The following is a 26569-nucleotide window of genomic DNA, read 5'->3' as shown; positions in this document are numbered from 1 at the left end:
TCGTAGAAATATATTTTAATTTCATTCAATTCACTTTTATTTAATTTAACTTCTTTGAGCTTAGACTGGAAAGTTAAGTAAAATTTAAATTCAATCCTACAATGGAACTTCTTAAAGTAAGAATAAAAATATTCGCTGCTCACAATTTTTTGCGGCGATTGTGATTTAATCTTTAATAGTACTTGGCTAGTCAACAAAATTTCAGTATTATTCGCAAAGTTAAATCTGAAACTTATCCAGCCATCTTAGCTTTCAGCTTAGCAGAACGATAGCTATATATGAAAAGGCTTGATAATGAGTTTAGAATTTGGGCTCGGTAATGCCTATAGACTTAAATTAAGCAAAAACAGCAAAAAACGTTAACTTCGATTGCGATAATCCATGCCAAATTTCGTGAAAATATCTTCTCAAATGTAAAGTTTAAATGAGCAGCTTATTGGAGTATATAGGGCGAGCGCAAAATTTCAGATCGGTATCTCAAAATCTGACGAACTAGTTCGCATATAAACGAAAGCTACGCTTCCAGTGTTTCAGACACGCATACGCTTTAAGGTCCAGACATAGACACGGATCACTGTTTTGTTACAGCGAAGATACATATCCGCCTATGTGGAGCAAAAAACACTGGAAGACAAACACAAGGAAGGTTCAACGTCGAGAAGCTGCAATCACCACTGACAGTCGAACGATTATCTACTCGACTGGCCTTCCTGCTCTCTGAGAGCACTCGCAAGCAACTCGGTATAAGCGAACTGTAGGACGGAAGAAACTTGAAATTCTTACGTACAGTTAAAACCGAAACCATCGGTTTTCGGAAAAGGAAAAAAAACCAGCTGGTACGATAAAGGGTATTCTTCGCAGTGGACAGAAAACAGACTGCCTATCTCGCAACATTACAGTCGACCACAACACGTGCGGGATGGGATAGATACAGATAGTTGAAGAAGATAGCAATACGCATTGTTTGTCTGCAAACAAAGAGAGAGGTCGAAATACATGAGTATGAAGAGCTGGCTTACTGATGACCAAAGCATACTGAAATAATGGAGGGAACACTTATCCGTCCTGCTGAATGGCAGTTAAAGCATAAGAGCAGGAGATGGTGAACCTGATTTCCCAACCAATATCGATGGAACGGACGTTCCATTGGCCGACCATGAACAAGTTCGAATAGCAATTAAGAGTCTGAAGAGCAAAAAGCGGCAGAAGCCGATGGATTGCCGGCGGAGTTATTCAAACCCAACGGCGAAGGACTGATAAGGAGCATGCATACTTTCTTTGTAGAATATGGTAGGTTCAAAGCTTGCCTTACGCCTGGAATTTAAATGTCTTTGCCCAATTTGTAAAAAGGGAGACCCCACAATATCCGCCAACTACCGTGGGATAAGCATTCACACATTTCATTTTATCGAGCATATCGTGTGAAGGATTTAAGCCCTTCGTTAATAAACTGATTGGACCTTATCAATGTGGTTGTAAACCTGGAAAATCAACACACCACCTTTTTGTCGTTTTCAAAGCTGCTTTTAACAGCAGGAAAAGGAGCTGCCTTTTATGCTGCTATGTCTGAATGTGTTATACACGCAAAACTAACGGCTATGTAAGCTGGCGCTAAGCAATACTGAAAGCTCCGTCAGGACCGGGTAAGCTCCTCTCCGCACCGTTTGATACCAAATGAGGTTTCAGAAAAGGCAACCCTCTATCTTGCGGTGAGCTGTACGAGAAATACGACACTGGCATTGTTTAGCGAAGGGTCTCCGACCTTTCATTGTGAGTATTTCAATTTCAATATACCCTGTTCAGCATATAAAAACACACTAATATCGTCAATCGATCTTGTAGAACTTTTTCTGGGACTATAGAATTCATAATTGTTTCCGTTGAGGAAAGAAGAATCGACCTACGTTCGTCTATACCTCTATTTTGGAAATCAAGGTTAACAAAGTATTAAGAATTTAAATACTTGGATTCCTTTTTTTTGTTTCATAAAACGCGAAACAAACACGGAAAATCGATTAAATACTGTGACAGATTAATATGAAGTCTCAATGGGTTATTGATTTTCAGCAATTTAGTGTATGCGACTACTGAGGAAATATTAATTTATTAGCTGCTGAGAAATGTTCAGCCGGTCCTCACTTTGGACAATTTGTTATTGTCTTATAGGTCCTACAACTACATGCCCTCGATTGACAAGAGATGGCGTAATGTTAATATTAGGTGGGTCAGAGAATAGACTAGAAATTTGAAGGTATCGAAAGTTTTTTTTATAATCCAAAGTCTAGATATTCAGAAATATCTCCCTAAAAAATTTTCAAATTTCAAATTTTTTGAAGTTACATTATTTTCAAGTTACATTGCCGTGACAACAGAACTGGCTAAGCGAAAGATTTTTTTGAGGAGGTTGATATGATATCTCAAGTTCTTCGTAACCAAGTGTTTTAAAATTAGATAAAAATTTTCGTTGTTCAAAATATATCAAAAAAGGTAACAGAAAAAAATTGGTTTTCAAGTCGATGCCATTTTGTGAAGGTTAATTTCAATCAAAATACTAAATTTGAATGGATGGAAAAGTCATAGTCAAGGTATTCAAATCTTAGTTGTTGAGCGCCGAACAAACAAAAACGGGGCAAAAGCAAAGTGATCAGTTGATTTCAACTCCAAGCAGAGAGTTCTGTCATACCACAAAGTTATCAATTATATATGATCGGTTAGAAAGTCGGTTAGGAAAGTTATTATATTGAATAAAAATTAGATTTTCTTATAAAATCATAATGCTTATCCGCTAGATTGTGAAAAAAAGCAGCAGTTTTCTTTATATTTACTTAGTCTTTATTTTAAAAAGTCAATGGGGTTTCAACCAAAGCCAGATATGCCTAGTAACTGGCAGGTGGGCAGTTTTAAAATATCTTTGCATGTTCGTATATATTGTATGTATATACGTAAATAGATGAAGCTACTAACACTTCAACCAATAGGCATTTGGCAGTCGATATTTTTCCAGATAGCCCGCTTAGCTGCCAAAGCGATTTGACATTACCTTTAAGCATTCCCAAGAGCTACAAAGAATGCTGACAAACAGACGAGTTACCTCCAAACACAACACATGTGACTCAGCTCAAGTACAGACCGTGTAGGAATATTTGATGTACTCAGCAGAATACACAGAGTATGCAGGGTAATTTCAGGAAATTTTCAACATTGTCAATAATACTATAGCACACTTACCAACTCTCTGTGGCGGGAAAATCAGTAAATTCGTATTACCAAACTAGCGAATTCCAGTCAAACTGAACATGAAGACTGCAAGTAGAAAATATAAAAATAATATAAATTAGAGTGCTTTTGGAAAGTTAATAAAATTGATATATATAATGATAAATAATAGTCCTCATAATGAGAAGTAAGAGCTCTAACATTTGGCTTTCCAGACGGCAATTTAATTAATCGCGTTTTCTCTAGTACCAGCTCTTATGCTCATATTCACCAGATTGTCGCTCTCTCTCTCTTAAACTCTCATTTCATTAGTTGCTTATGTCAAAGAGTTCATAAACGCTAACTAGTACTCAGTATATCTAAGTTCGCTTCAGTCAAGTTATTTCGTACAGGGTACGTAAAGAAAAAAAAACTCCACACAAAGACCTAAACTACAACTACTCCAATATCTCAACGATTCCGGGTAAAACTATTGACAAATAAACAACAACAGAATGCACCTTCAGGGCCTTTGGTTGACAAAGCAAAAAAAGTCAGAATACCAAATCAGTGAATACGGCACATTTTCATTTTTATTGTCTCACAGCTTCTGCATTGTGTGGTTTTGTAGTGTTGCTCCCATAGCTGGAACTGTCAGTGACAGGTGTCGTAGGTGTTAGGAAGCTGTCGCCTACATTTTTATGTATGTGTAACTGGAGAACAAAAACTACCATCTAAAATGAAACTAAGGGCGGCAGTGCGTGTCACGAAGAAATTTCTCCACTAAAAATTATGGTATGAAATCTATGTGTGTGACCGGAATTCTGCTCCACAGTGAAACGAAGTAATGTAAAGGGTGATTTTTTAAGAGCTTGATAACTTTTTTTAAAAAAAACGCATAAAATTTGCAAAATCTCATCGGTTCTTTATTTGTAAACGTTAGATTGGTTCATGACATTTACTTTTTGAAGATAATTTCATTTAAATGTTGACCGCGGCTGCGTCTTAGGTGGTCCATTCGGAAAGTCCAATTTTGGGCAACTTTTTTCGAGCATTTCGGCCGGAATAGCCCGAATTTCTTCGGAAATGTTGTCTTCCAAAGCTGGAATAGTTGCTGGCTTATTTCTGTAGACTTTAGACTTGACGTAGCCCCACAAAAATAGTCTAAAGGCGTTAAATCGCATGATCTTGGTGGCCAACTTACGGGTCCATTTCTTGAGATGAATTGTTGTCCGAAGTTTTCCCTCAAAATGGCCATAGAATCGCGAGCTGTGTGGCATGTAGCGCCATCTTGTTGAAACCACATGTCAACCAAGTTCAGTTCTTCCATTTTTGGCAACAAAAAGTTTGTTAGCATCGAACGATAGCGATCGCCATTCACCGTAACGTTGCGTCCAACAGCATCTTTGAAAAAATACGGTCCAATGATTCCACCAGCGTACAAACCACACCAAACAGTGCATTTTTCGGGATGCATGGGCAGTTCTGGTTGCTCTTCACCCCAAATGCGGCAATTTTGCTTATTTACGTAGCCATTCAACCAGAAATGAGCCTCATCGCTGAACAAAATTTGTCCGAAAAAAAAAAAAACCGAACACTGATTTTGGTAATAAAATTCAATGATTTGCAAGCGTTGCTCGTTAGTAAGTCTATTCATGATGAAATGTCAAAGCATACTGAGCATCTTTCTCTTTGACACCATGTCTGAAATCCCACGTGATCTGTCAAATACTAATGCATGAAAATCCTAACCTCAAAAAAATCACCCGTTAGAACTTATATAACAAAAAGCATAAACCGCAAGCACTACCAGTTATATGGAGTTAACTCTTTCAATGTAAACAATTGGTGTTTTTAAATGACTATAAAATGTCTACTGTCAGAAAATATATGTACCTATGTATGTAAGTATTATATTTATAATTCATATAATCAAAAGCAATTATCAAGCTGGATCAATACCACGTGAAAGTCTTATAATCGCTTGCTTTATGAGAATATGTCAGTATCGTGATTTATATACATATGTTCGAATCAATATTCTCTTCAAAAGCGCCAATTGTCTCGTGCTTACCTGGGATTTATACCAGATGTATGTTCGAATCAATATTCTCTTCAAAAGCGTCAATCGTCTCATGCTTATCTGGGATTTATACCAGATGTATGTTCGAATCAATATTCTCTTCAAAAGCGTCAATCGTCTCATGCTTATCTGGCTAGGCAAGCGACTACAAATAATCACACAAAAAATGGTCTAACTCTGTTAATCGCACCGCGACACAAGCCGACGAAAAATAAAGTCCGAACCAAAATTTTCCTCTAATAAATTGACTCATTCGTTGACTGTTTGACACTTATCACCGCCTTGATGGGCCCAAAGGTGGTCCAAATCAACAGCTTCTTACTCAGGCACGAAAAGTGAGTAACCATGGCTCTGTAGAGTTCCCCCTTGACAGCAACTGTATGCCCAGATTCATTTCTGAGGAAATATATATATATCATAAACATATTTCAAGAACATATTCCTGATGAACTTGTTAAATTTAAGTCGACCTAGACAACGCTTAAGAGGTTATAGATGAGTTTACAACAGCGCGCCAGTCGATCTTTCTTTTCACTCTGTGGCGCCAACTGGAGATCCTTAGTCAGGTCCTTCCCCACATAGTCTTTCCAACGGAGTGGATGTTTTCTTCTTCCTCTGCTTCTCCTGCTTCGGGTACTGTGTCGAATACTCTTAGAGCTGGAGATTTTAATTCATTCGGACGACATGACCTAGCCAGGATAGCCGCTGTCTCTTAATTCGCTGAACTATGTCAAGGTCGTCATATATCTCATACAGATCATCGTTCCATTGAATGTGATATTCGCCGTGGCCAACGCGCAAAGGACCATAAATCTTTCGCAGAACTTTTCTCTCGAAAACTCGCAACGTCGACTCATCAGTTGTTGTCATCGTCCAAGCCTCTGCACCATATAGCAGGACGGGAATTATGAGTGACTTATAGAGTTTGGTTTTTGTTCGTCGAGAGGACTTTATAGCTCATTTGCCTACTCATTTCGAAGTAGCATCTGTTGGCAAGAGTTATCCTGCGTTGGATTTCCAGACAGACATTGGTGTTGGTGTTTACGCTGGTTCTAAGATAGACGAAATTACGACTTCAAAGTTATGACTGTATACAGTGACATGAGAGCCAAGTCGCGAGTGCGACGACAGTTTGTTTGATGGGAGATATTTCGTCTTGCCCTCGTTCACTGCCAGACCCATTTGCGTTGCTTCCTTATTCAGTCTGGAGAAAGCAGAACTAACGGCGCGGGTGTTGAGGCCGATGATATCAATATAATCGGCCAGCAGCTGTATACTCTTATAAAAGATTGTACCTGCTAGATTAAGTTCTGCTGCTCGAATTATTTTCTCCCGCAGAAGGTTGAAGAAGTCGCACGATAGGGAGTCGCCTTGTCTGAAATCTCGTTTGGTATCGAACGGCTCGGAGAGGTCCTTCCCGATTCTGACGGAGCTTTTTGTGTTGCTCAACGTCAGTTTACACAGTCGTATTAGTTTTGCGGGGATACCAAATTAAGACATCTCGGCATAAAGGCAGCTACTTTTCGTGCTGTCAAAAGCAGCTTCGAAATCGACGAAGAGGTGGTGTGTGTCGATTCTCCTTTCACGGGTCTCTTCCAAGATTTGGCGCATGGTGAATGTCTGGTCGGTTGTTGATTTACCAGGTCTGAAGCCACACTGATAAGGTCCAATCAGTTTGTTGACGGTGGACTGTAATCTTTCACACAATACGCTCGATAGAACCTTATGTGCGATGTTGAGGAGGCTTATCCCACGGTAGTTGCATCAGATTGTGTTGTCTCCCTTTTTGTGAATTGGACAGAACAAACTTAAAATCCAATCGTTGGGCATGATTTCGACCCATCATATTCTAAAAAAACCTGATGTATGCTCCTTATCCGTTCTTCACCGCCGTATGTGAATAGCTCGGTCTGCAATCCATCGGTCCTCGCCGCTTTGTTGTTCTTCAGACGGGTAATTGCTATTCGAACTTCTTCGTAGTGGGGCAATGGAAGTCTGCTCCATCGTCATCGACTGGGGAATCGGGTTCATAATCTTCTGGTTTTATGGTTTCTCTGTCATTTAGCGAAGTATCCCTCCATTATTTCAGTATGCTCTGGGCATCAGTCACTAAATCACTTCTGGGTGTTCCACTAGAGTATGTTCTGCTCTTCAAACCTTCTGTTAGTCACCGCATCTTTTCGAATAATTGTCACGCTCTTCGTACTCACGCATTTTGACTTTCCTCTCTGTATTTGTCTGCAAATGCGTTTCGCTTCCTTCTTCCTTATCGATATCTATCCCACTCAGCACGTGTTGTGTTCGATTGTAACGTTGCGAGGTAGGCGCGTTTAAATTACTGAATTGAATCGAGTATGATGCCCTCTAAATGTTTTCTGTGTTGAACTTTTTAAATTTGTAAAGGGTGATTTTTTAAGAGCTTGATAACTTTTGTTTAAAAAAAAACGCATAAAATTTGCAAAATCTCATCGGTTCTTTATTTGAAACGTTAGATTGGTTCATGACATTTACTTTTTGATAATTTCATTTAAATGTTGACCGCGGCTGCGTCTTAGGTGGTCCATTCGGAAAGTCCAATTTTGGGCAACTTTTTCGAGCATTTCGGCGGAATAGCCCGAGTTTATTCGGAAATGTTGTCTTCCAAAGCTGGAATAGTTGCTGGCTTATTTCTGTAGACTTTAGACTTGACGTAGCCCCACAAAAAATAGTCTAAAGGCGTTTAAATCGCATGATCTTGGTGGCCAACTTACGGGTCCATTTCTTGAGATGAATTGTTGTCCGAAGTTTTCCCTCAAAATGGCCATAGAATCGCGAGCTGTGTGGCATGTAGCGCCATCTTGTTGAAACCACATGTCAACCAAGTTCAGTTCTTCCATTTTTGGCAACAAAAAGTTTGTTAGCATCGAACGATAGCGATCGCCATTCACCGTAACGTTGCGTCCAAACAGCATCTTTGAAAAAATACGGTCCAATGATTCCACCAGCGTACAAACCACACCAAACAGTGCATTTTTCGGGATGCATGGGCAGTTCTTGAACGGCTTCTGGTTGCTCTTCACCCCAAATGCGGCAATTTTGCTTATTTACGTAGCCATTCACCAGAAATGAGCCTCATCGCTGAACAAAATTTGTCGATAAAAAGCGGATTTTTCACATTTCGAACCGAACACTGATTTTGGTAATAAAATTTCAATGATTTGCAAGCGTTGCTCGTTAGTAAGGTCTATCATGATGACATGTCAAAGCATACTGAGCATCTTTCTCTTTGACACCATGTCTGAAATCCCACGTGATCTGTCAAATACTAATGCATGAAAATCCTAACCTCAAAAAAATCACCCGTTATGAGCAACAAGACCTGAAAGGCTTTTTTGTACATAAGTTTTTTTTACTGATCCATGCACGATTTCTAATTTCCTCATGGCTAACTAACTTTTATCCCAAAAAAGTAACTATTTCTACTTAGTAAATATATTTAACCAGATTATTTAGATAGTAGCGGGAAGATTCACTGCGGTTACGAGGAAAAAAAGTGCGGCCCAATTTGTCAATTTAATCCTGTATCGTTGCATTATTGAACATTTTATTTATTATTATTATTCCCTTGAGCTTTTCCAAAATTATTCGTGCTTGCATTGCTGACACTTTGGTTAATCTCATTTGGAGAATCGTGGTGTTTTAAGCCAAACAAATGAGTGCATACATTAAATTTACGTCACATATTTTTTGCAGCAGCTTAACATCACTAAGCGCAGACAAAATAGTAGCACGCGTACGAAATTCGTACTCTGAACTAATGCCAATTGCGGGGTTTCCAATGTTTTTCAAAAATGTCGAGTGAATATTTTCCGGGTATTTCGTTCGAGCTTGCACATACCTATGTACGCTTGTATGTAATTCGATATGTGCGCATTTTTCCAGTATTTGAAGGATTAATTCGGCGCTAGGCTTTATTTCATGCAAAAAACGAATGCCGTTTTTCTATTTGGCAGCGCTGTGAATTCGCTCTGTATATATTTGTATGTATGTATGTAGGAGTAAGCCCAAATATCGCTTTTTTGTATGCTTTTCATGTAAAAAAGCTTTGTTTTGCACACAAAAACGGCTCTTCATTCCTCTTCTTGAATTTTCAAATATTGAATTTTCGCCGCAAGTCTTTTAATACCGGCGAATCGGCATTAGCTGCAGCTGCATTCAAGCGTAACGCTGCGGCTACACGATTTTGTCGAAGAGCAGTTCCGAGTTTATGCGTTTATTTATATAGAATCGAAAATTGTGGTTTTTGTGTGTGTTTTGGAGTAGCTGTAGACCGGAAGTATTGCCGCCTGGATTCGTTTTTTTAAACACTTACAACATGTTACATAGAGTATATTGGTTTTGTGCACCGCAAAGTTGCTTTTAACCACAGCACTTAAGCTACATATCAGCTATCTTTGTTTCGTCAATACTTACGAGTGTGGCGAATAGAACAATTAGCTGGTATAAAAACTAGAGACTGGTATAATTCAACTGGTATTGGATAGTAAACAGTTATAGCAGTTTAAGTTAGCAGTAGACTTGTTGCTTCGAAAGGCATCTACTTTTCAGGGAATTCAGTGTACCATATACTCGGAAAGCTGGGCACATATAATAACTTCAAACTCTAGCCCTGCCACACGGTCCTATTTAAGGCACGCTTACCCTCACTATCAATTGCATGGACTTATTTCTTGAGAAGACTCAAATTAGTGCTTGGATATCCACTTTGCAGAATCCCTCATTTGAGTCTTTTCGCGGAAGTGAAAACTTCATTCCCTTAGCGTTTACTTTCGGACAGTTGGGTCTCAGTTAAACCCATCGTGCAACAGCTGACGCCTAGTAGCCTCTTTTGGGCTCTGCCAACTTCATAACTATTTAGTTATGGAGAGTTTCAGTAGATATTGCCTTATCCACGTGTTAAAGCTAAAGTGTGTGTCCGTTCGCAGTTGTCCGGGAGGTGACGAGATCAGCTCAGTTCTTTCTTTTCGAATGTACCGCTTTTGTTAAGCTAAAGTTAAACCTTTAGTCACACTACTTTAGCAATAGGGGTTTCAAAACGCACATTATTTGGATCGGCTTAAGATTTTTGGAAGCCTTTCCGACAAATACGCTTTACAGGTTCGCCTCGCCACGCATACTGGAAAAGTGTCATAACCCTTGAGTAAGATGCAGTAGCCCTTCTTTGTGGAGTCTGGAGTCGACTGGCCCCGCACCCGGGAAACATGAGTAACCCTTGTGTAAGTTGCGGTAGCCAACCCTTCTGGGGTCTAGGGTTACATCTAAAAGCGAGGGAGCTCCAGCGGAGCCACTCCAACACATCCAGTTTAAGGGTTCGCCGAAGTCTACTATAATTACAGCGTCTATTCACCAGAGATGCTCCTGCGGGAGGCCGTCGGTCTTGAAACCAGAGGCTCGCTATACTAATGTGTATAAAGCTGTATACGCCTAGGCTGTGCTGGATTTAGGACTCGCACCTTCGAAAACACTTTTAATGAAAATGATACAACATAAAATAATATCAGCTTTGAAACCCTAGCAAAAAGAATCACCTTTGCCAATAGGTGGCACTATGGACTGAGTAGGCAATTGAAAAGTAAAGTCTTCTCCCGACGAACAAAGACCAACCTCTTCAAGTCCCTCATCATCCCCGCCCTGCTGTATGATGCGGATGAATAAATATTTGAAATCAACTGATGAGTCGGCCTTAGGAGTGTTCGGAGGAAAGGTTTTGCTAAAGATTTATGGTCCTTTGCTCATTGGCAACAACAAGTACCGAAGTCGATGGAACGGCAAGCTGTACGAGATAGCTGTAGATTGACTTAGTTCAGGGAAACAAGAAAGAGTTGTTGTCCGAATGGAAGAGAATATTTCAGGTTTGAAGACATACGATTCAGTATACGCCGGTGGAAGCAGAGAAATTGGAAGATCTTCACTCAATTGGAGAGATTAGGTAAAGAAAGACCTGTCTGCACTCGGTAGCTCAAATTGGCGCAAAATAGCGAAAAGAATAAACGACTGGCGCGCTGTTGTTAACTCGGCTACAAACTGACAAAAGAGCCATCACGTCCCAAGCGTGAATTTCAGATTTTATTCGACTACAATACCCAAAACGAACTGAGACAAGAGTCATAACGATTCCACTAGTGTTGTTTTTTAGCGGGCAGCTAGTCTCCGTTGGGGTGTCAAGGATTAAGTAAGTTGCCCTCGACATCATCTAACGGAAGACCTAATAAACGTACTTTTTCAGCAGATCGGACTAAAGGGAAAGGCGTGTCAGGTTGGTGGGGCATGCAAAGAGTTGGCCAGTGTCATGCGGAGACTCATTGCACGCAAGGCATATATTGGATATATCGGGGTCTATTCTGGATAGGTAAGAGCTTAACCTGCTACAGTATCCAGAACGAAGCTGCGTAAGGATCACTATCGTTTCTCGCTGCAGCTCGAGCTCTCCGTCTGCAATGGGTGGTTCGATTCCGCTCGTACTTCGCGCTAGTCAGTATCTTACTTAGTCTCTTACTTTTTCACATTTTTATGCGTTTTTTACTGCAAGTTTACTCTTCAACCTGTCAACGAAGAAGTGCGGTGCGAGGCATAAATCATCAATCCGAAGTTAAAATTCAAATAATCTCGTCTGGCAACTAACGAACTAACTAACCAAAAATACATAAAATCGGCGCCCACGAATATTTCAGGTAACAAAGCCTTTGTGACCAAATTCATACAAATATACAAATGTAAATATATACATATAAATTGTATATGTATGCGTGTGAGCGCTTGTGGGCCTTGGGCTTTGGAAATCTAAGCACTGCGCTGTAGCTGAGTCATTGAGTACTCCGCCGTAACTCAACGCAACAAATCCAGCCAGACTAACAAGGTAGCCCACCATAATACGCCCAGATTTGGGCGGTAGTGGCTCAGCAGCACATAACGGGAGCTTGTGACGGTGTGCGCGTGGCAAGTCTGGGATTTCGGCAGGCATTCATTTGGGCAGGCTTTTGTGTATCGATGAATTTGCGGCATAAATTTTCATGTTGTACACGTTGTGCGGCGTTTTATTGCACGAATGAATCGGAAATTTTTCATATGCAAAACACATATATATACGTATGTATTTCAGTATATATAAACATATTTAAAAAAAATCACACAAAACAGCGTGCAACAACGCGTGTGTGCAGCAAAAGACCCGGCACCATGCCAACGGCAAAATTTTACCGAAATAAAAATATTACAACTACAAAAATACAGGCAACAAAATAAAGCAGCGAGCAACAAATGCAGCGCAAATTGAAATAAATTCTCCAGAAAATAAAAACAAGAAAAAGCAAATACTTCGAAGCAAAAGAAATCAACCCGAAAAATTGCCATGAAATTGTTGTCTGCGATTTTGTTGATCCCCAATTTTATGTGCGCGTTTTTTGTAACTGTATTTATTTATTATTTAAATTTGGTGCTTCAATATTTTTGCTGCACAATATTTGCATAGTTTTTGTAGTTGTTGTTGGTTTTTGTTGCTTCTTTGAAAAGCATACCTGCCGCCTGTCCGTTTGCTTGATTGCCATTTTTGTGTTGCGAGTTTTTTCTTCAAACGTCATTTTAATTGTGTTTTTGTTGCTCGCCGCCGCTCGGTGATTGTGTTGACAATGATTTAATGAAAATCGTCATGTGGCGTGTGGCATGCATTCGATATTTATTGAACACTGCTGTTTTTACCGTAATGTTTTCGTTATGATATTTTGGCCGATTTCTTGTTGTTTGTTGTTTCGGTGGCAGGTTTTCGGTTTTTGTTTTGAAGCGCATCCAATTTATTTGCCGTGTATTTGCACGTAGCGCAAACTTATATAATTCACTTGCGCACGCTTGCCACACGGAGCGCATATTTAATTATTATTGCGTTTTTTCTGAGTTTTTGTGTTTTTTGTTTTAGTGTTGAAATACAAATATATTTGATTTGCCGTTTTTATGTGCGTCAGTAATTAAATTAGGAAAATCTAATTTTCTTTTATTTTTTTTATTTTTGTATTTATTGGAAAAACAACGTAATATATAAGTACATTGCATAATAAATTTGTGTCACATTTGAGTCATAGATTAAGCTGGCTTACTATAAGTTGGTGAACTCTGATTGACTTGTGTAGTACTGTGTTGCAGTAATTTGTTTTTTATTATTTCATAACATTTTTTAAAATTTAAATAAATATAAAACAAGATAAAAACGTTAACTTCGGCTGCACCGAAGCTAATATACCCTTAACAGGTCCAGTTCTTTTAGTAACTATGTGTCCAGTTTGTATGGAAGCTATATGCTATAGTTAACCGATCTGAACAATTTCTTCGGAGATTACATTGTTGCCTTAGAAAATAATCTATACCAAATTTCGTGAATATATCTTGTCAAATGCAAAAGTTTTCCATACAAGAACTTGATTCCGATCGTTCGGTTTGTATGGCAGCTATACGCTGTAGTAAGCCGATCTGAACAATTTCTTCGGAGATTACATTAGTGCCTTAGAAAATAATCCATACCAAATTTCGTGAAGATATCTCGTCAAATTAAAAAGTTTTCCATACAAGAACTTGATTCTGATCGTTCAGTTTGTATGGCAGCTATATGTTATAGTGGTCCGATATCGGCAGTCCCGACAAATGAGCAGCTTCTTGAAGAGAAAATTACGTTTGCAAAATTTCAAAACGATATCCTAAAAACTGAGGGACTAGTTCGTATAACACGGACAGACGGACAGAGAGACAGACAGACAGACGGACAAGGCTAAATCGACTCAGTTCAACATACTGATCATTTATATATATACTTTATAGGGTATCCGACGCTTCCTTCTGGGTCTTACAAACTTCGTGACAAACTTAATATACCCTGTTCGGGGTATAAAAACTTTAGAAACTCATTGAAAGTGTGGAAGTCGCAGAGCAAAGATGTCCCAAATACAAGCGAATAGTACACTCGACGAGTTTCGACGTTGGAAACGCTTTAAATAGCGCGAGATAGACGCTTTGAGAAAAAAATCTAAAATCCCCGACTCCCTCAATGCTGTGGTGCGTAGAAAACTTAGTAACTGATGTAGGAGACTAGAGAGGGATCACGACATACAGAAGTTACACCAGGCGCAGAATAAAGATCCATCCATCCAGACCTGTGTAACATGAGTAATGACGGAATACTACAACTTGAACAGACAGACGAATCATATTTAATCCACTACGAAGGCGACATAGCAGCGGGAATCACAGCCGGAGATACAGAGGAAGTCCGAGAAGCTTAATCAGGTAATGATTCGGACAGTGGAAGCCGGAAGGAAGCTGAATTACGTCATAATTCGGATGTAAACATGGCTTTACTCACATAACCTTCATCCCGTTACAGAAAAAAACAAAGCTACTACTGCTGACAAACAAGCACATTCGAAATAAGCGTGCAAACAACTAAGGATATTCTAAAGAAGGACAAAAAAACTGTGAATTACCTAGGCGTAAGACCGAACCCATATTAAAGGCAGCGAAAATCACATCCTATCTTAGCAGACTAGTGATCAAAATAGGAAGACCCACACAAAAAAGTGAAATCTCTTAATGTCAAGAACCACCAGCGTCTTACTATGCGGAGAAGAGATATGGGGTAAAGTCAAAGAGTTGTCATGCCTATATAACGACACAACAGACGACGCAGAATGTCATAGGGAACGCACAGCCCTAGAAGACCTACTTGATCCAGTAAATGTGGCCAACTTAATTATTGGAAAGAAAAGGTAGATTATCAGAAATACGTAGAAATTTTGCTATGCCGAAAAAAGCAGAACGCAGGAGCGCAGATGTTAATCTCTCAATGAGAAAAATGGAACGCCACCCTGAAGTAATGCAAACGCGGTATCAGGGTGGGCGACGGTTCCTTGGACGGAGGCTTTTTAGTGACCAGCAAGTGACACATACCGTTGCTGGGACGGCAATCTGATGATGTGGAATGCATTTTCCACTCCCTCATCCGCAAAAAAATAGGAATAAAAAGATTTGATATTGACTTTGATACACACGCTGTTTCGACGGGATCGGACCATAGAAAAAGGCTGTCAAATGTATCGGATTAGCTGGGAATACAAAAGTGGTGAGAGTCTTGTGGGGACTCGTTGCATGCTAGACATATATTTGGCATGTCGTGGTCGATTCTGAATAAGTTGGAGTTTAATCTGCTACAGTAACCAGAACGAAGCTCGTAAGGGTAAATCTCGACTTTCCCGGCAACTCGAGCTCATCGTTTGCAATGGGTGTTGGTTTCATTTCACTGTGAATGGAGTTTAGTGCATGTCTGAAGTTAGTTGCCTGCAAAGTCTGCTCAACGTATTATCTTAGGTTGTCGACATAATTGAGAAATAACCTCTTGATGATCCTACTATAACCCAAGTCAACGGCACAGTTTGCGGAGAAATCGTTCACATCGGACCACTATAGCTCAAAGCTGCCATATAAAATGATCGATCAAACTCAAGTCCTGGCAAAGGAAGCTTTTTAATTTAAATCCGTATCCTTACGAAATTTGTCATAGATTGCTATCAAAAGCATTTCCACGATCTCTGAGTATTTTTTTCAGATCGGTCAACAACAACATATAACTTTCGTGCAAACTGATCGATCAAAACCAACATAAAAGCCTTTATATACCCCTTTAGGCTATAAGAAGTGCTCCTGTTAAGGTGTTGAAACTTCGGTGACGTGTGTATTCTCCAGTTGTTATTGTTGGATTTAGCTTTAATTTAAATTTAAAAAATCGTTTCACCGACTACAAGGGGTATCCATAGTTATACATACATATACTTCTATATATATATCTCCCTACAATGCAATCTGTGGTCATTAGGAAAGTAATGTTATGGCAAACCTCGACTATTTGCTGGAAATTCGTTGTATTTTTCTGCACCAACAAACACAAAAGCAAGCGTTGTAGTTTTAGTTGAGGTTGTCGAATTTATTTTTGAAATATAAATATGGCCATATGAAGCAACACATCTATATACTACGGTATACATATATATATTTGCATACACCTCCAGTTGCATGTAGCATTTTATTATATGTACACATGTATAGTCATGTATAGTCATGTAAATTCATGCAACATTTACGCTCCATCTGCCACAAAACTAACTACTGTTATGTGGCATGTAAAATTTCAATATACCTTTTACTTTTTAATTCAATTTTATTTGAATATTTTTCTTTCATTTTGCAAATTTTCGATTCAAACACAATACACACACGCACATACAAGCTTATGAGTGTGTGAATACACCTATGTGTGTGTATGTGGTATGCCTGATCGTTTGCAATTAGTTAAGCGCCTGAAATATGAACTCTGTGCGCATTTGGGGAATTTGTTGCTCATACGTCATGTTGAGCCTAGTCAAACACTACGGCATGCATACAATATATATAATGCATGGTTGCTGCTGCTGCCTGCTGGCTGCTGACTCATTTCGCATTCTCCATTTTCATATTTTAATATTCATTTATATTGCATATAAATTTATTATTGCCTTTGCTTGTACGCCGATTAATGTTAGCTGTGTTAGACATTGCTAAATGTAGCGTAAATTTTATTGAGATATCATTGTGTGCGATTAGCAGTGTGATTAGTTGCAGAGTTGCAAAGCAAAAATGAAATAATACAAAATTGTGGAAATTGTTTATTAATTAGCCCAATGGGAGTAGCGGTGTCAAAGTGTTTAAATGACATGTGCACTTATTGTGCAGTTTATTGAAATTGTTTAGAATTTTTGTGTATGATGCATGGTGAGGAGAGAGAGAGAGTGAGAAGGCATTGCAGTTTTTGAATGAGGATGTGAAATTTTTTTTTGGAATATTAAGTAATACGCACAGTATTATTGAAATGTTTAACAATTTATGAACTTTATATTTACAATTTGTTGGGTATAAATTCGAATAGCTGCTCTCATGTGTAGCGTATATTTTGTTATAATGTCGCTAGAAGTTCGAGTGACGCTCTAAAATGATTAGCAGAGTGCGATATCATTCTACAAAATATTGAACTTAGCACAGTTTCCAACAATTTTAATTTAAAAATATATTTTTCTTATATCTAGCAGTCTTCTGCAAACATTATCAAACTCCGAAGTGTTTACGATCTCAACCAAGGATATTTAAGTATGCTAACTAAATTTCAGTGAAAAATTGTTAAGCCATAAATCCGATTAAAACTGACTCTGATGTTACTTTTCACTCGTTGAGAGGCTCAATTATCCATCTAGTGGACAGGATAAAGTGCTTATCCTGGACAGGAAGTTCTTAGGAAGTCTAAACATCAAAGAGACAGTGAGGAAGGCTTCGGTCAACTTAATTTGTTGAACAGGATCAAGAGGTGGGATCTCTCACCAAAATTAGTGTTCTGGCTCTATGAAAACGTAGCTATGTCAAAAATGGTTTGCGACTTGGAAAACCAATAGTCAACGCGTTGTTAGTTATATATAAGGAAACCCAACTGACCATTAGAAAATATTTATCAAAAAACTAATTTTTACTTAAATGTTGATTTCTTGTATAAAAATTTAATAGAACAAATGAGTATTTGTACTCAGAGAATCTGGGTTCTAAGGGACCACGGGTCTGAACACTTGGAAATCTTCATACCGTTTGACTTCATACCGGCTCACTTGGATCATGGAGTAGCCAAACTGAACTCTGGCGGTTTCTTTATATACTGGGAGCGAGGTATGGGTGGGATGAAGCTATAAGAGAAGAGATGCAGTGGGCTTCTTTACGAATGGGTCAGAGCCTGGGGCGAATGTTAGTGGAGGTGTTTACTGCCAGGATCTCTCTATCAATACCAGCTTTAGACTTCCTGACTTCTGCAGTGTTTTTCAATCCGAGGTTGCAGCCATTAAGGTAGCAGTAGAGTGTTGTGTTTCTCCAGAGTGCAGCCTCCTTCAGAGAAGTGACCAGCCACTCAGGCAGCAGAGCGGCGATACTAGAGTTAAACTCATTAACAGTGCGTGCAGAGCTGGTCAAGTAGTGCCTAAGCTCGCTATCAATAGCATCCAGTGTCTTTATCATAAGAATGGTATGGCTGTCAAGCCACAGAGAAATCGCAGGAAATTGTAAAGCTGATGAGTTAGCAAGAAAAGCCACCCTAGAACCGCTATCAGTAGAATGGTAGCGACCTCATGGGAGCTTGGCCAGTGCTACCATAAGCACATGGACTGTCACAGAAGCTTTTAGGCCCAAGATCGCAAGAGATCTATTGATCTCTTTGACCTTCATTAAGGCTAGCCTCTATCCTCTCAGTTGTGGGGCTTTTATCAAGCCATTTCACTATAAGCGTCCATGTTGTAAGGCAGCGTATCTCACCAAATGCCATCTGAAGAAGCTGTGTGGAAGAATATGAGGTGGAAACATCCCAACCATTCCTTTTTGACTGTCATGCGTTTGGGAGTTCAAGACTTAATTACTTGAGAGCGCATACCTTCAGACATCCCACCGAACTGGCGGAAATGGAAATTAAACGATGGTGCAAATTTGTATTACCTACTAAAAGAGTTCTTGATTTCTATGGCTTTACAAAGAACTATATGTATATAGCAGTACACGACGATCTCTCTAGATCAGCTCCCGGAATAAGCACCAAATAGCAACTCGCTTATAAGAATGTAATATTTCGCTCTCAGCGAAGTCTTTCACGGGTTGTAGAAGTTCTAGTATCGAATTAGAACTTCTACAACCCGTGAAAGACTTTGCTTAAGAACAGTTCGCCCATGCCAGAACAAGGCTAAAATATCTCAGACCTCAGAATTTCAGTCATACAGGTGATAACGGAAATTGAAATTAAGCACTTGACCAGATTTGCCGATAGCTGATATAACACTACACAAGGCCTGACCGGAGACTTAAATCAGGTAGCACGGGGAGCAGTAACCCCCCTAGAGTACGCTCCAATCTGTTTATTGGGTTTGTACTTCGGGGGAGAGATTCGTGGTTTTAACTTTATTAAAGATAGAATAATTCAGTTCAGTGTGGAGTCGCATTGCGGTCGGGTCTCGGACCCACAACATGGCAGAGGTTTTAGATCGACCCCGAAACCAACCAAGATGTAAATGGTGTTAATTTAATTACGAACAATTTAAGGGGTTACATGGGTTTCCTCAGAATAAAAAACAAATTTGTCCAACAGAATTTTTTTTCATATAAAAAATTACATATTTTATAAGATCTTTTTATTGTTGCAAATATATATGTACGAGTACTATTAACAAAGACATTCTGAAATATTTGGAAAAAAAAAAAACATTTTAAGCTCTCGACATTTTCCTTAAATAGTTGTAATCGAAATAGAATGATTCGTCTAAGTCTTTAAGCATTGTATCTCAAAGATCTGTATAAAATTTCATGAAGATTGGTTGAGTAGTTCTCGAGAAATCTTGCAACGAACTTCAAAAACACAGTTTCCAGAGAAACGCGGTTAAAGACGGAGTGCTTAGCCTAGCTAACCTCGAGCGCACAAGTTCTCAAGGCTGTATCTCCGAAACTTTTACTCGGAGCAACTTGAAAATTTAGGAAAATATTCTGTAGGTGTTGTAGAATTAAATAAGATAATAAAAAAAATCGATTTTTTGAAACCCGTAAACCCACGTAACCCCTTAGGGGTTTTTAAGCGCACCGAAGTGCTCACCAATGCTCTTCAAATTGTAGATAAACCAAAACCAAAAACTTTAATTCTCATACAACGCAAATTGTAATTGAAATAAATGATGCACTTAAATATATTTCCATGGCTTCATTAATTTTTATGCCTACTTTTTCCCGCTCTTCTCTTCTCTTTCTCAACGCGCAGCGCTCGTCTATCTGCCACATGCCATCGATGCGAATGAATCACTCGACACACGTGAAGGTGTTGATTTGGTGTTGAAATGCCGCTTCACTGAGCACTACGATGCCAAGGATTTCAGCTTTTACTGGGCGCGCTGGAATTGCTGTCCGACGCAATTTGAGAATGTGGCCATCGGCGATGTGCAGCTGAACATGAATTACAGGTAAGCGCAAGTATTCAACTATGTCAGCATGTAAGTATGTAAGTAAGTGAGTAAGCTATAAGCCGTAAAGAGCAAACTGTAAGCAGTAAACAATCAGCAAGCGGTGAATGGTGAGCGTTGAGCAATAAAACAGTAAGCGCGCTACGAAAATCCGGGCAAGTTAAGCACATTACCCGGAGGCCTATGGACATGTAATATATGAGTGTATGGGTGTATATACATACATACATACATGAGTAAGCGCCGTGCTTTGCCCAACCGACCAAATATTCAATCATTTACTCAATTATATGTATGAATATGTGTATGTAAGTGTGTGGACTACTACACTCACCGCTATTCCTGGTCCGTCCTTCTTTGTTTGCCGCATTTTAATATTTTTCCATTTGTGCGCCAATAAAACGCAACCGCTGCCATAAAACGTACGCGCATTACGGACAGCATTTGCCGTTGAAAGTTTTTAGCTGTTGTTATTGTTGTTTTTGGTATTGTTTTCGCTCTTTACAGGTTTGATATGCGGACTGATTCGAGTAAATGTGCAGCAAACAACAACAAGAAAAAGCATAGCACGCATCCTCATATACCGTGCCACATATGCGTCTGTATGTGCATGTGAGTGTGTGTGCGTGCGCTTTTGCCATATTTATGTTGCCGCAGCAATTTCATCGGTTCATTCGAATGGTTAATAAAATCAGCACTTGACGTAATTTGCACGAATTATTGCCAATTTGATGTGCATTCGCGTGTGGTATTGAATTTATTGCTTCATTGTTGTTGTGTGGTTGTGTTGTTGTTGCCTTGCTTGTTAAAAAGGCAAACGGGCAGCATATACACATCGGCCTTGCCCAGCGAATGACCGAAAGGCAAAAGGTGCCAATGATATATGATGCTGGCCGGGAGTTGCCAGATGGTAAAGTAAAAGTTGGTAATATTTTACATAAATCATGAGGGGAAGGGGCGAAATTCAGCTTTCAAAAAAGCGATAAATTTTGTGTTTAATGTAAAACTAAATATAATACAAGAATAGAAGCTGCAATTCTCCTCACAGGTTGTGGATCCGATCTGAACTGTATATTCGGAAATTATAGCGCTGCCTTGGAAAATAATCCAAGCCAAATTTCGTGAAGAAAAAAGTTTTCTATACAAAAATTTTGATATTAATTTTGATATTAATCGATCAGTTCGGACGGCAGCTATATTCTGTAAAGGTCCGAATTTCTCGGTTCTAATAAATAAGCAGCTTTTTGGAAGAAAATAATGGATAGACAATAAATTTTTTTAATAGACTTAGTTCATCAAGCTTATCATATTACCGACTTTTTCTTCCTGGTGTTAGAAGCTTCGTGGGAAACTTATTGGGCTCTTCAGTAAGTAATTTCGTTTGCTGACAATAGTTAGGTGAGATTAAAAGGTCAATACTAAGAAGGATTTCATTTGAACAACTTAAAATATCGCTCCGTTGTGGTACCTATAAACTCCTAAATACTGGATCATAAGACCCTTACAGATCAACAAAGAGTGCGTTTCGAGCCTGTTATAAATTTATTAAAACGGCTAATATCAGTTTTGGTTATGACTTTTGATTCGCCGAAGGTAAGGCTACCGAATTGCTCCAGCCTCAATCTTGCATGGCCTGCACAATGAAGGTGAAACTTTTACAACAAGCGTCCGAGAAGAATTTAAGCCTTACCGAATGAGTTGGACAGAACCAGTAAGAACTCCCACAATTGCGACAAGATGCAGTTTGCTCAGGGCAAGAAGTTCAGTAGATCGCTTGTCTTCTACTCTAGGTCAGAATTAATTCGTAGTCGAACAAGAGCTGGTCGTCGACCAGCGCCTACTAAACGTACGCGAGGTCCATTGGTCTAGGCCTAGAACGCAAGATGCCAATGCAGATGCAACTCGGTACCATTCCGATGTGAGTGAAGCAAACGTGTACCTTTTGACTAGCTTATCGGTTTTACAGTTGCCAACGATTACGCTTTGATCTGACTTTGATCAGGCACCCAAATGATACTGATGTTGAAGTAACTGCATGCGATTTCTGGTTCTTTACAGGAAGCTCTCCCTCCAACATTCTCTCCTAGCTTTGATGGGTCGAAAAACATCAGGGGATAGTAAAAAATTTCACATCGCTTCTTCTCCAGCGACTTCTTCAAATCCGAATTTCCCTTGTCGATATGTGTGCAGAGAATAAGCCACTACTAGGAACCTCTGCGGTGCATTGATCCAATTTTTCAGAAATACAACTGAAGTAGGAGAGAATCTCGGCATGTACTTGCTCGAACCCCTTCATATACATACATAGCTTTCCTGAGCCTTAGAGCAGACTTCTCTGCTATATACCCTCCGACAATGCTCACAGTTTTTTTTTTTTTTTTAATTGCATTAAATGCTATTGTTGGTTCAGACCGTAGTGCACAGTAGATGCCGATAAGAATCGCCATTTGGGCACGTTCAAGCTCGAGAGGTCTACACCAGACGAATATACCACCGTATACAATTGGCTTGAGTACGGGTTTGTCAGGCCAAAATATTACCTTTGGTGATAGTGTCCCACCTTTCCTCTATAGCTATTCTACAGCAATATAAAGCCTTCCTAACCCTTTTCGCAATTTTGGTGAAAGTCCTAAGAATTTCAGCTTATCTACAGGTTGGAGACGTGAACCACCGAAAAAGTGGTGGAGCACGTTAGAGATCTTATACCTTCTAGAACATAAAACCATTTTACTTGAGTTGACGGCTAAGACGCTCGATGAAAGATTTCTATCAAGAATAAACCGAAAGTATTTCACCTTATCAACAGGTTAAAGACGTGAATGTGAACTGAGACTGGCCTTTTATTCGCCAGGTTGGATATCACTTCGAGGTACCCTTCAGTTAGCTCGTAGTTGGTATTTAGGAATCTTCCTTTAACCATTGCAACAACATCATCAGCGTAGGCTATCATCCGACATACCCGCTCCTTAAGTTCTTTACCTAGGTCATTAACTACTGAGACGAAAAACAATAGGGAAAGTATCCCTCCAGGTGGGGTGCCCCTATTAACCTTTCGCGATGTCTTTGCACTACCACCCTCCACTACGACCGTTATGTGGCAAAGAAGATTATATGAATATGTATTGCTTGGAGATCGATTCCTTTTGATCCGAAAGCAGTCACAGTGCCTTAACAACTCAAAGAATGCATTTTCCGAGAATAAAATTTTTGGGACAATAACTCAAAAGTCTCAAAATAAAGTGGAAGTGATGTTGGAGCTTGACAACTTCAAGAACACTAGCCATCGTAATTGATGTAACTTTCTATTAAAAAATCCGTAAATATAAATAAATGAGTCGCTTAATGTATAATATTATTATTTATGCCAGTGGCTTCAAAACTGTTTATTTTCAATAATTCTTACTAGTCGTTTTCGATTCAATATCATTGTAGATTATAATCGTAGTTATTCCAAATTCTTTATACACTTCGCTTTGGACTCTCATCTCTTGTCATCACATATACATCAGAAAACAACAACTAAATTATGCAGTTGAATACTTTAAAAACGAAAATAGTGATAGCTCATTAATATGCTATAACAGCCACCTATTCTATACCCGTTTTTTACCCAGTCGTTTGTTCGATTCGCCACTCTCCACGCTTTCATTATTCTAACCAAACCAGAAAAGAAAATGTGAATTTATTGGAAAATCTCAACTTTGCCAAAAATTTGTTTACCGTTAACTACTAACAATGTCGCTAGATCTGGCAGCACTCCATAAATCAGCTACAGAATGCGTATTACAATAATTTATCAGTTAAAACGAGTAGCTGCGAGGGATAAAGATGACTGCAGGTGTAAGGGGATATAAACAGATAAACGTATATGTGTGTGTATGTGAGCATGTCATAAATTTGTGAGTGTAAGTGGCACTTATTGATGCAACAACAGCAGCCAGTAATTCATTTTCAGCAATTTTTATCGATCTTCGGCAAATGAGCAGCAATATTGTAACGCAGAGACGATACTGAAACAAAAACTACAAAAATATGGAGAAAAAAAATGACAAAAAAAAACGTAAAAGACAAAAACAACAAAAACGCAAAAGACAAAAACAACACTTGTTATTACAATAACGTAAGCGAAGAAGACAGGATATGGCAACAAAAAAAAAACAACAAATAACACTGTACAGCAAAGTGCCGTTGAACATTGACAGCAACAGCTTTATAGCGTTGACATAAAAACATCAGCAACAGCTGTTGACGCAAAACATGTTGTTGCACGGCGGCTGTGCTACAACAAAACCAACAATGCAGGAAACACCGATAACAAAAGATATCATTAACATGAGCCACTTGACGCGCACACGAATGCTGGCCGCGCAAAGTCGAGCGGAAACGACAGCAAAAACTATTACATAAAGTATAAACAATGAGAGAATAACGGAAAAAAAAACTGACGACGGTGTTACGTTCACCATACGGTCAATAATGGTGGCATTAGAATGGCAAAGCAAAACAAAAACAACAATACGAGTACACTTACATTATAGTAGTCCATAGTGTCTTTTTCATACTCGCTGGAAGAAAGCTTGTTTTTTGTTTTTTCTTTTTGTGTGTTATACATATCTGCTGTTATCTTCATCTGCTTAATTGTTTACAGTTTACCGACGTTTTCGTGAGAATTCTGGAAAGGTTCTTGCTGTTTTGAGTTGCTTCTTTTCTCTTTCGTTAACTTAGGTAGCTTTAGCTTAGGGCAGAAATTGCCAAATTTTAATCAGTCAACCGTGGAAAAGTGTTCTTATATGAGGGCACCATTCAATTTCGCCCTTCTTAATATGAATGCTCTCGAAGGAACCAGAAGGAATTCTTGCTTTTGTTGGTTACAGCTTTCGTAAAATTTTCGAAAGACTATTATTTAATTTTTGTTCTTTCGAAAATCATTGTTGTTTCACTTAGAGTAATATTTAGAACCAACACCTTTTTGACTGAACGAATTTTGTTAGTACTCTGACTCAGAAATTTTTATATTTGTTATAAAAGGTCTCGCTCACATCCGATTGGGATCGAGTTGATCCTGCACTGTGCTCGTGCGTTCTTGAACTGGACCAATGAAACTCGAATTGGCAGGCGTTGGTCAATGACCCGCTCCTGTATGACTGTACGATCCTTTCGGTCTAGAGTCGAAGACTTGCCCTTAGCACAATTAATTTTGCCGTAATCGTAGAGGTTTTTACTGACCCTATCCAATGGACCTTCCAGCAAGACCTAAGATCTTGTCAGACCCAAGTTAATAAAGAATTATGAAGGTGGAAACCAAGCATTGTCCGGCCTTTGCAAGACTGAAGTCGAATCATCTCGGTAGTTTTACCTTCGGCGAACCATGCGACGTACCCGAAACTGACATTAGCCGTCTCAACAAGTTTTTCATCGGCTCAAAGCGATTTGCCGATCTGCAAGGGTCTCAGGATTCAGTATTTAGGAGTTTATACCACATCGGCGGCGAAAAGCTAGCAGGCAAAGATTCCCATTAGGATCGGCCTATTAACCTAAACTATAAAAGGTCCGAAAAATGGAAACTCGTAAAAATTAAGGGCCGCCCATGTTTAAAGCTTGACTTTACGGTTAGTGCGTACTTGGGCATATTTTTAGCATCACGAATATTCGCCAAAATCCTCAGTGAAAGGAATTACATACCTTTTTAGTAATGCTACTGAAGATCTAATAAATCTTATATAATTAAAGTGAACATCCATCCAATATTCCTTTTTTTCAGAGCACAGTCATTGTAATTGTTGAACAAAAATTCATCGGTTGCATCTTTCGTTCATAACCAAGTCTTTGCCAAGTATGTAAAAATTTAATATCAATGCGCCAAAATGTAGGCAGTATTTCTTGGAAAAAGGAAGCATGCAGTTACCTTAATAATTATATTTTCTTGACCCCGCATCAATGAAGACTCAATAAAAACATTTCGAATCTCTTTTCCAAGAATTAGACGTAGTTAAGCTGAAATTAAATCTTTTCATTTTTAGAAGTGAGATAAAGCGTTCACTCAACCGAATGAGTGGCTTATCCTGCAAACGAGCCCTTTCTACCCGACGAACCGGGATTTTGAAAAAAGTACTAAACAAGCTTTAGCGGAACCATTTTTGGTCCGTCTTTATATATGGGAACGTGGTCCTATCAGCATCCATGTACATACATTGGAAGACTGTAGGGCTTGCTAGGAAAA

The 26569-nt window shown here is 39.1% G+C and overlaps 1 protein-coding gene across 1 annotated transcript in view; it reads left to right on the top strand.

Annotated features, from left to right (window-relative positions):
* The window catches only part of LOC105232854 (hemicentin-2), a 334253-nt gene that overhangs the window by 180103 nt on the left and 127581 nt on the right, over positions 1–26569 (top strand). Inside the window, exon 2 of the mRNA XM_049446839.1 lies at positions 20151–20349. Within this exon, the coding sequence (XP_049302796.1) occupies positions 20151–20349 (199 nt within the window). The remainder of the gene's footprint in view (positions 1–20150; positions 20350–26569) is intronic.

Source organism: Bactrocera dorsalis, chromosome 1, assembly GCF_023373825.1.
Source record: "Bactrocera dorsalis isolate Fly_Bdor chromosome 1, ASM2337382v1, whole genome shotgun sequence".
Lineage (NCBI taxonomy): Eukaryota > Metazoa > Arthropoda > Insecta > Diptera > Tephritidae > Bactrocera > Bactrocera dorsalis.
The sequence above is the reverse complement of the archived record's forward strand: the minus strand, read 5'-3'. Positions and strand labels throughout refer to the sequence as shown.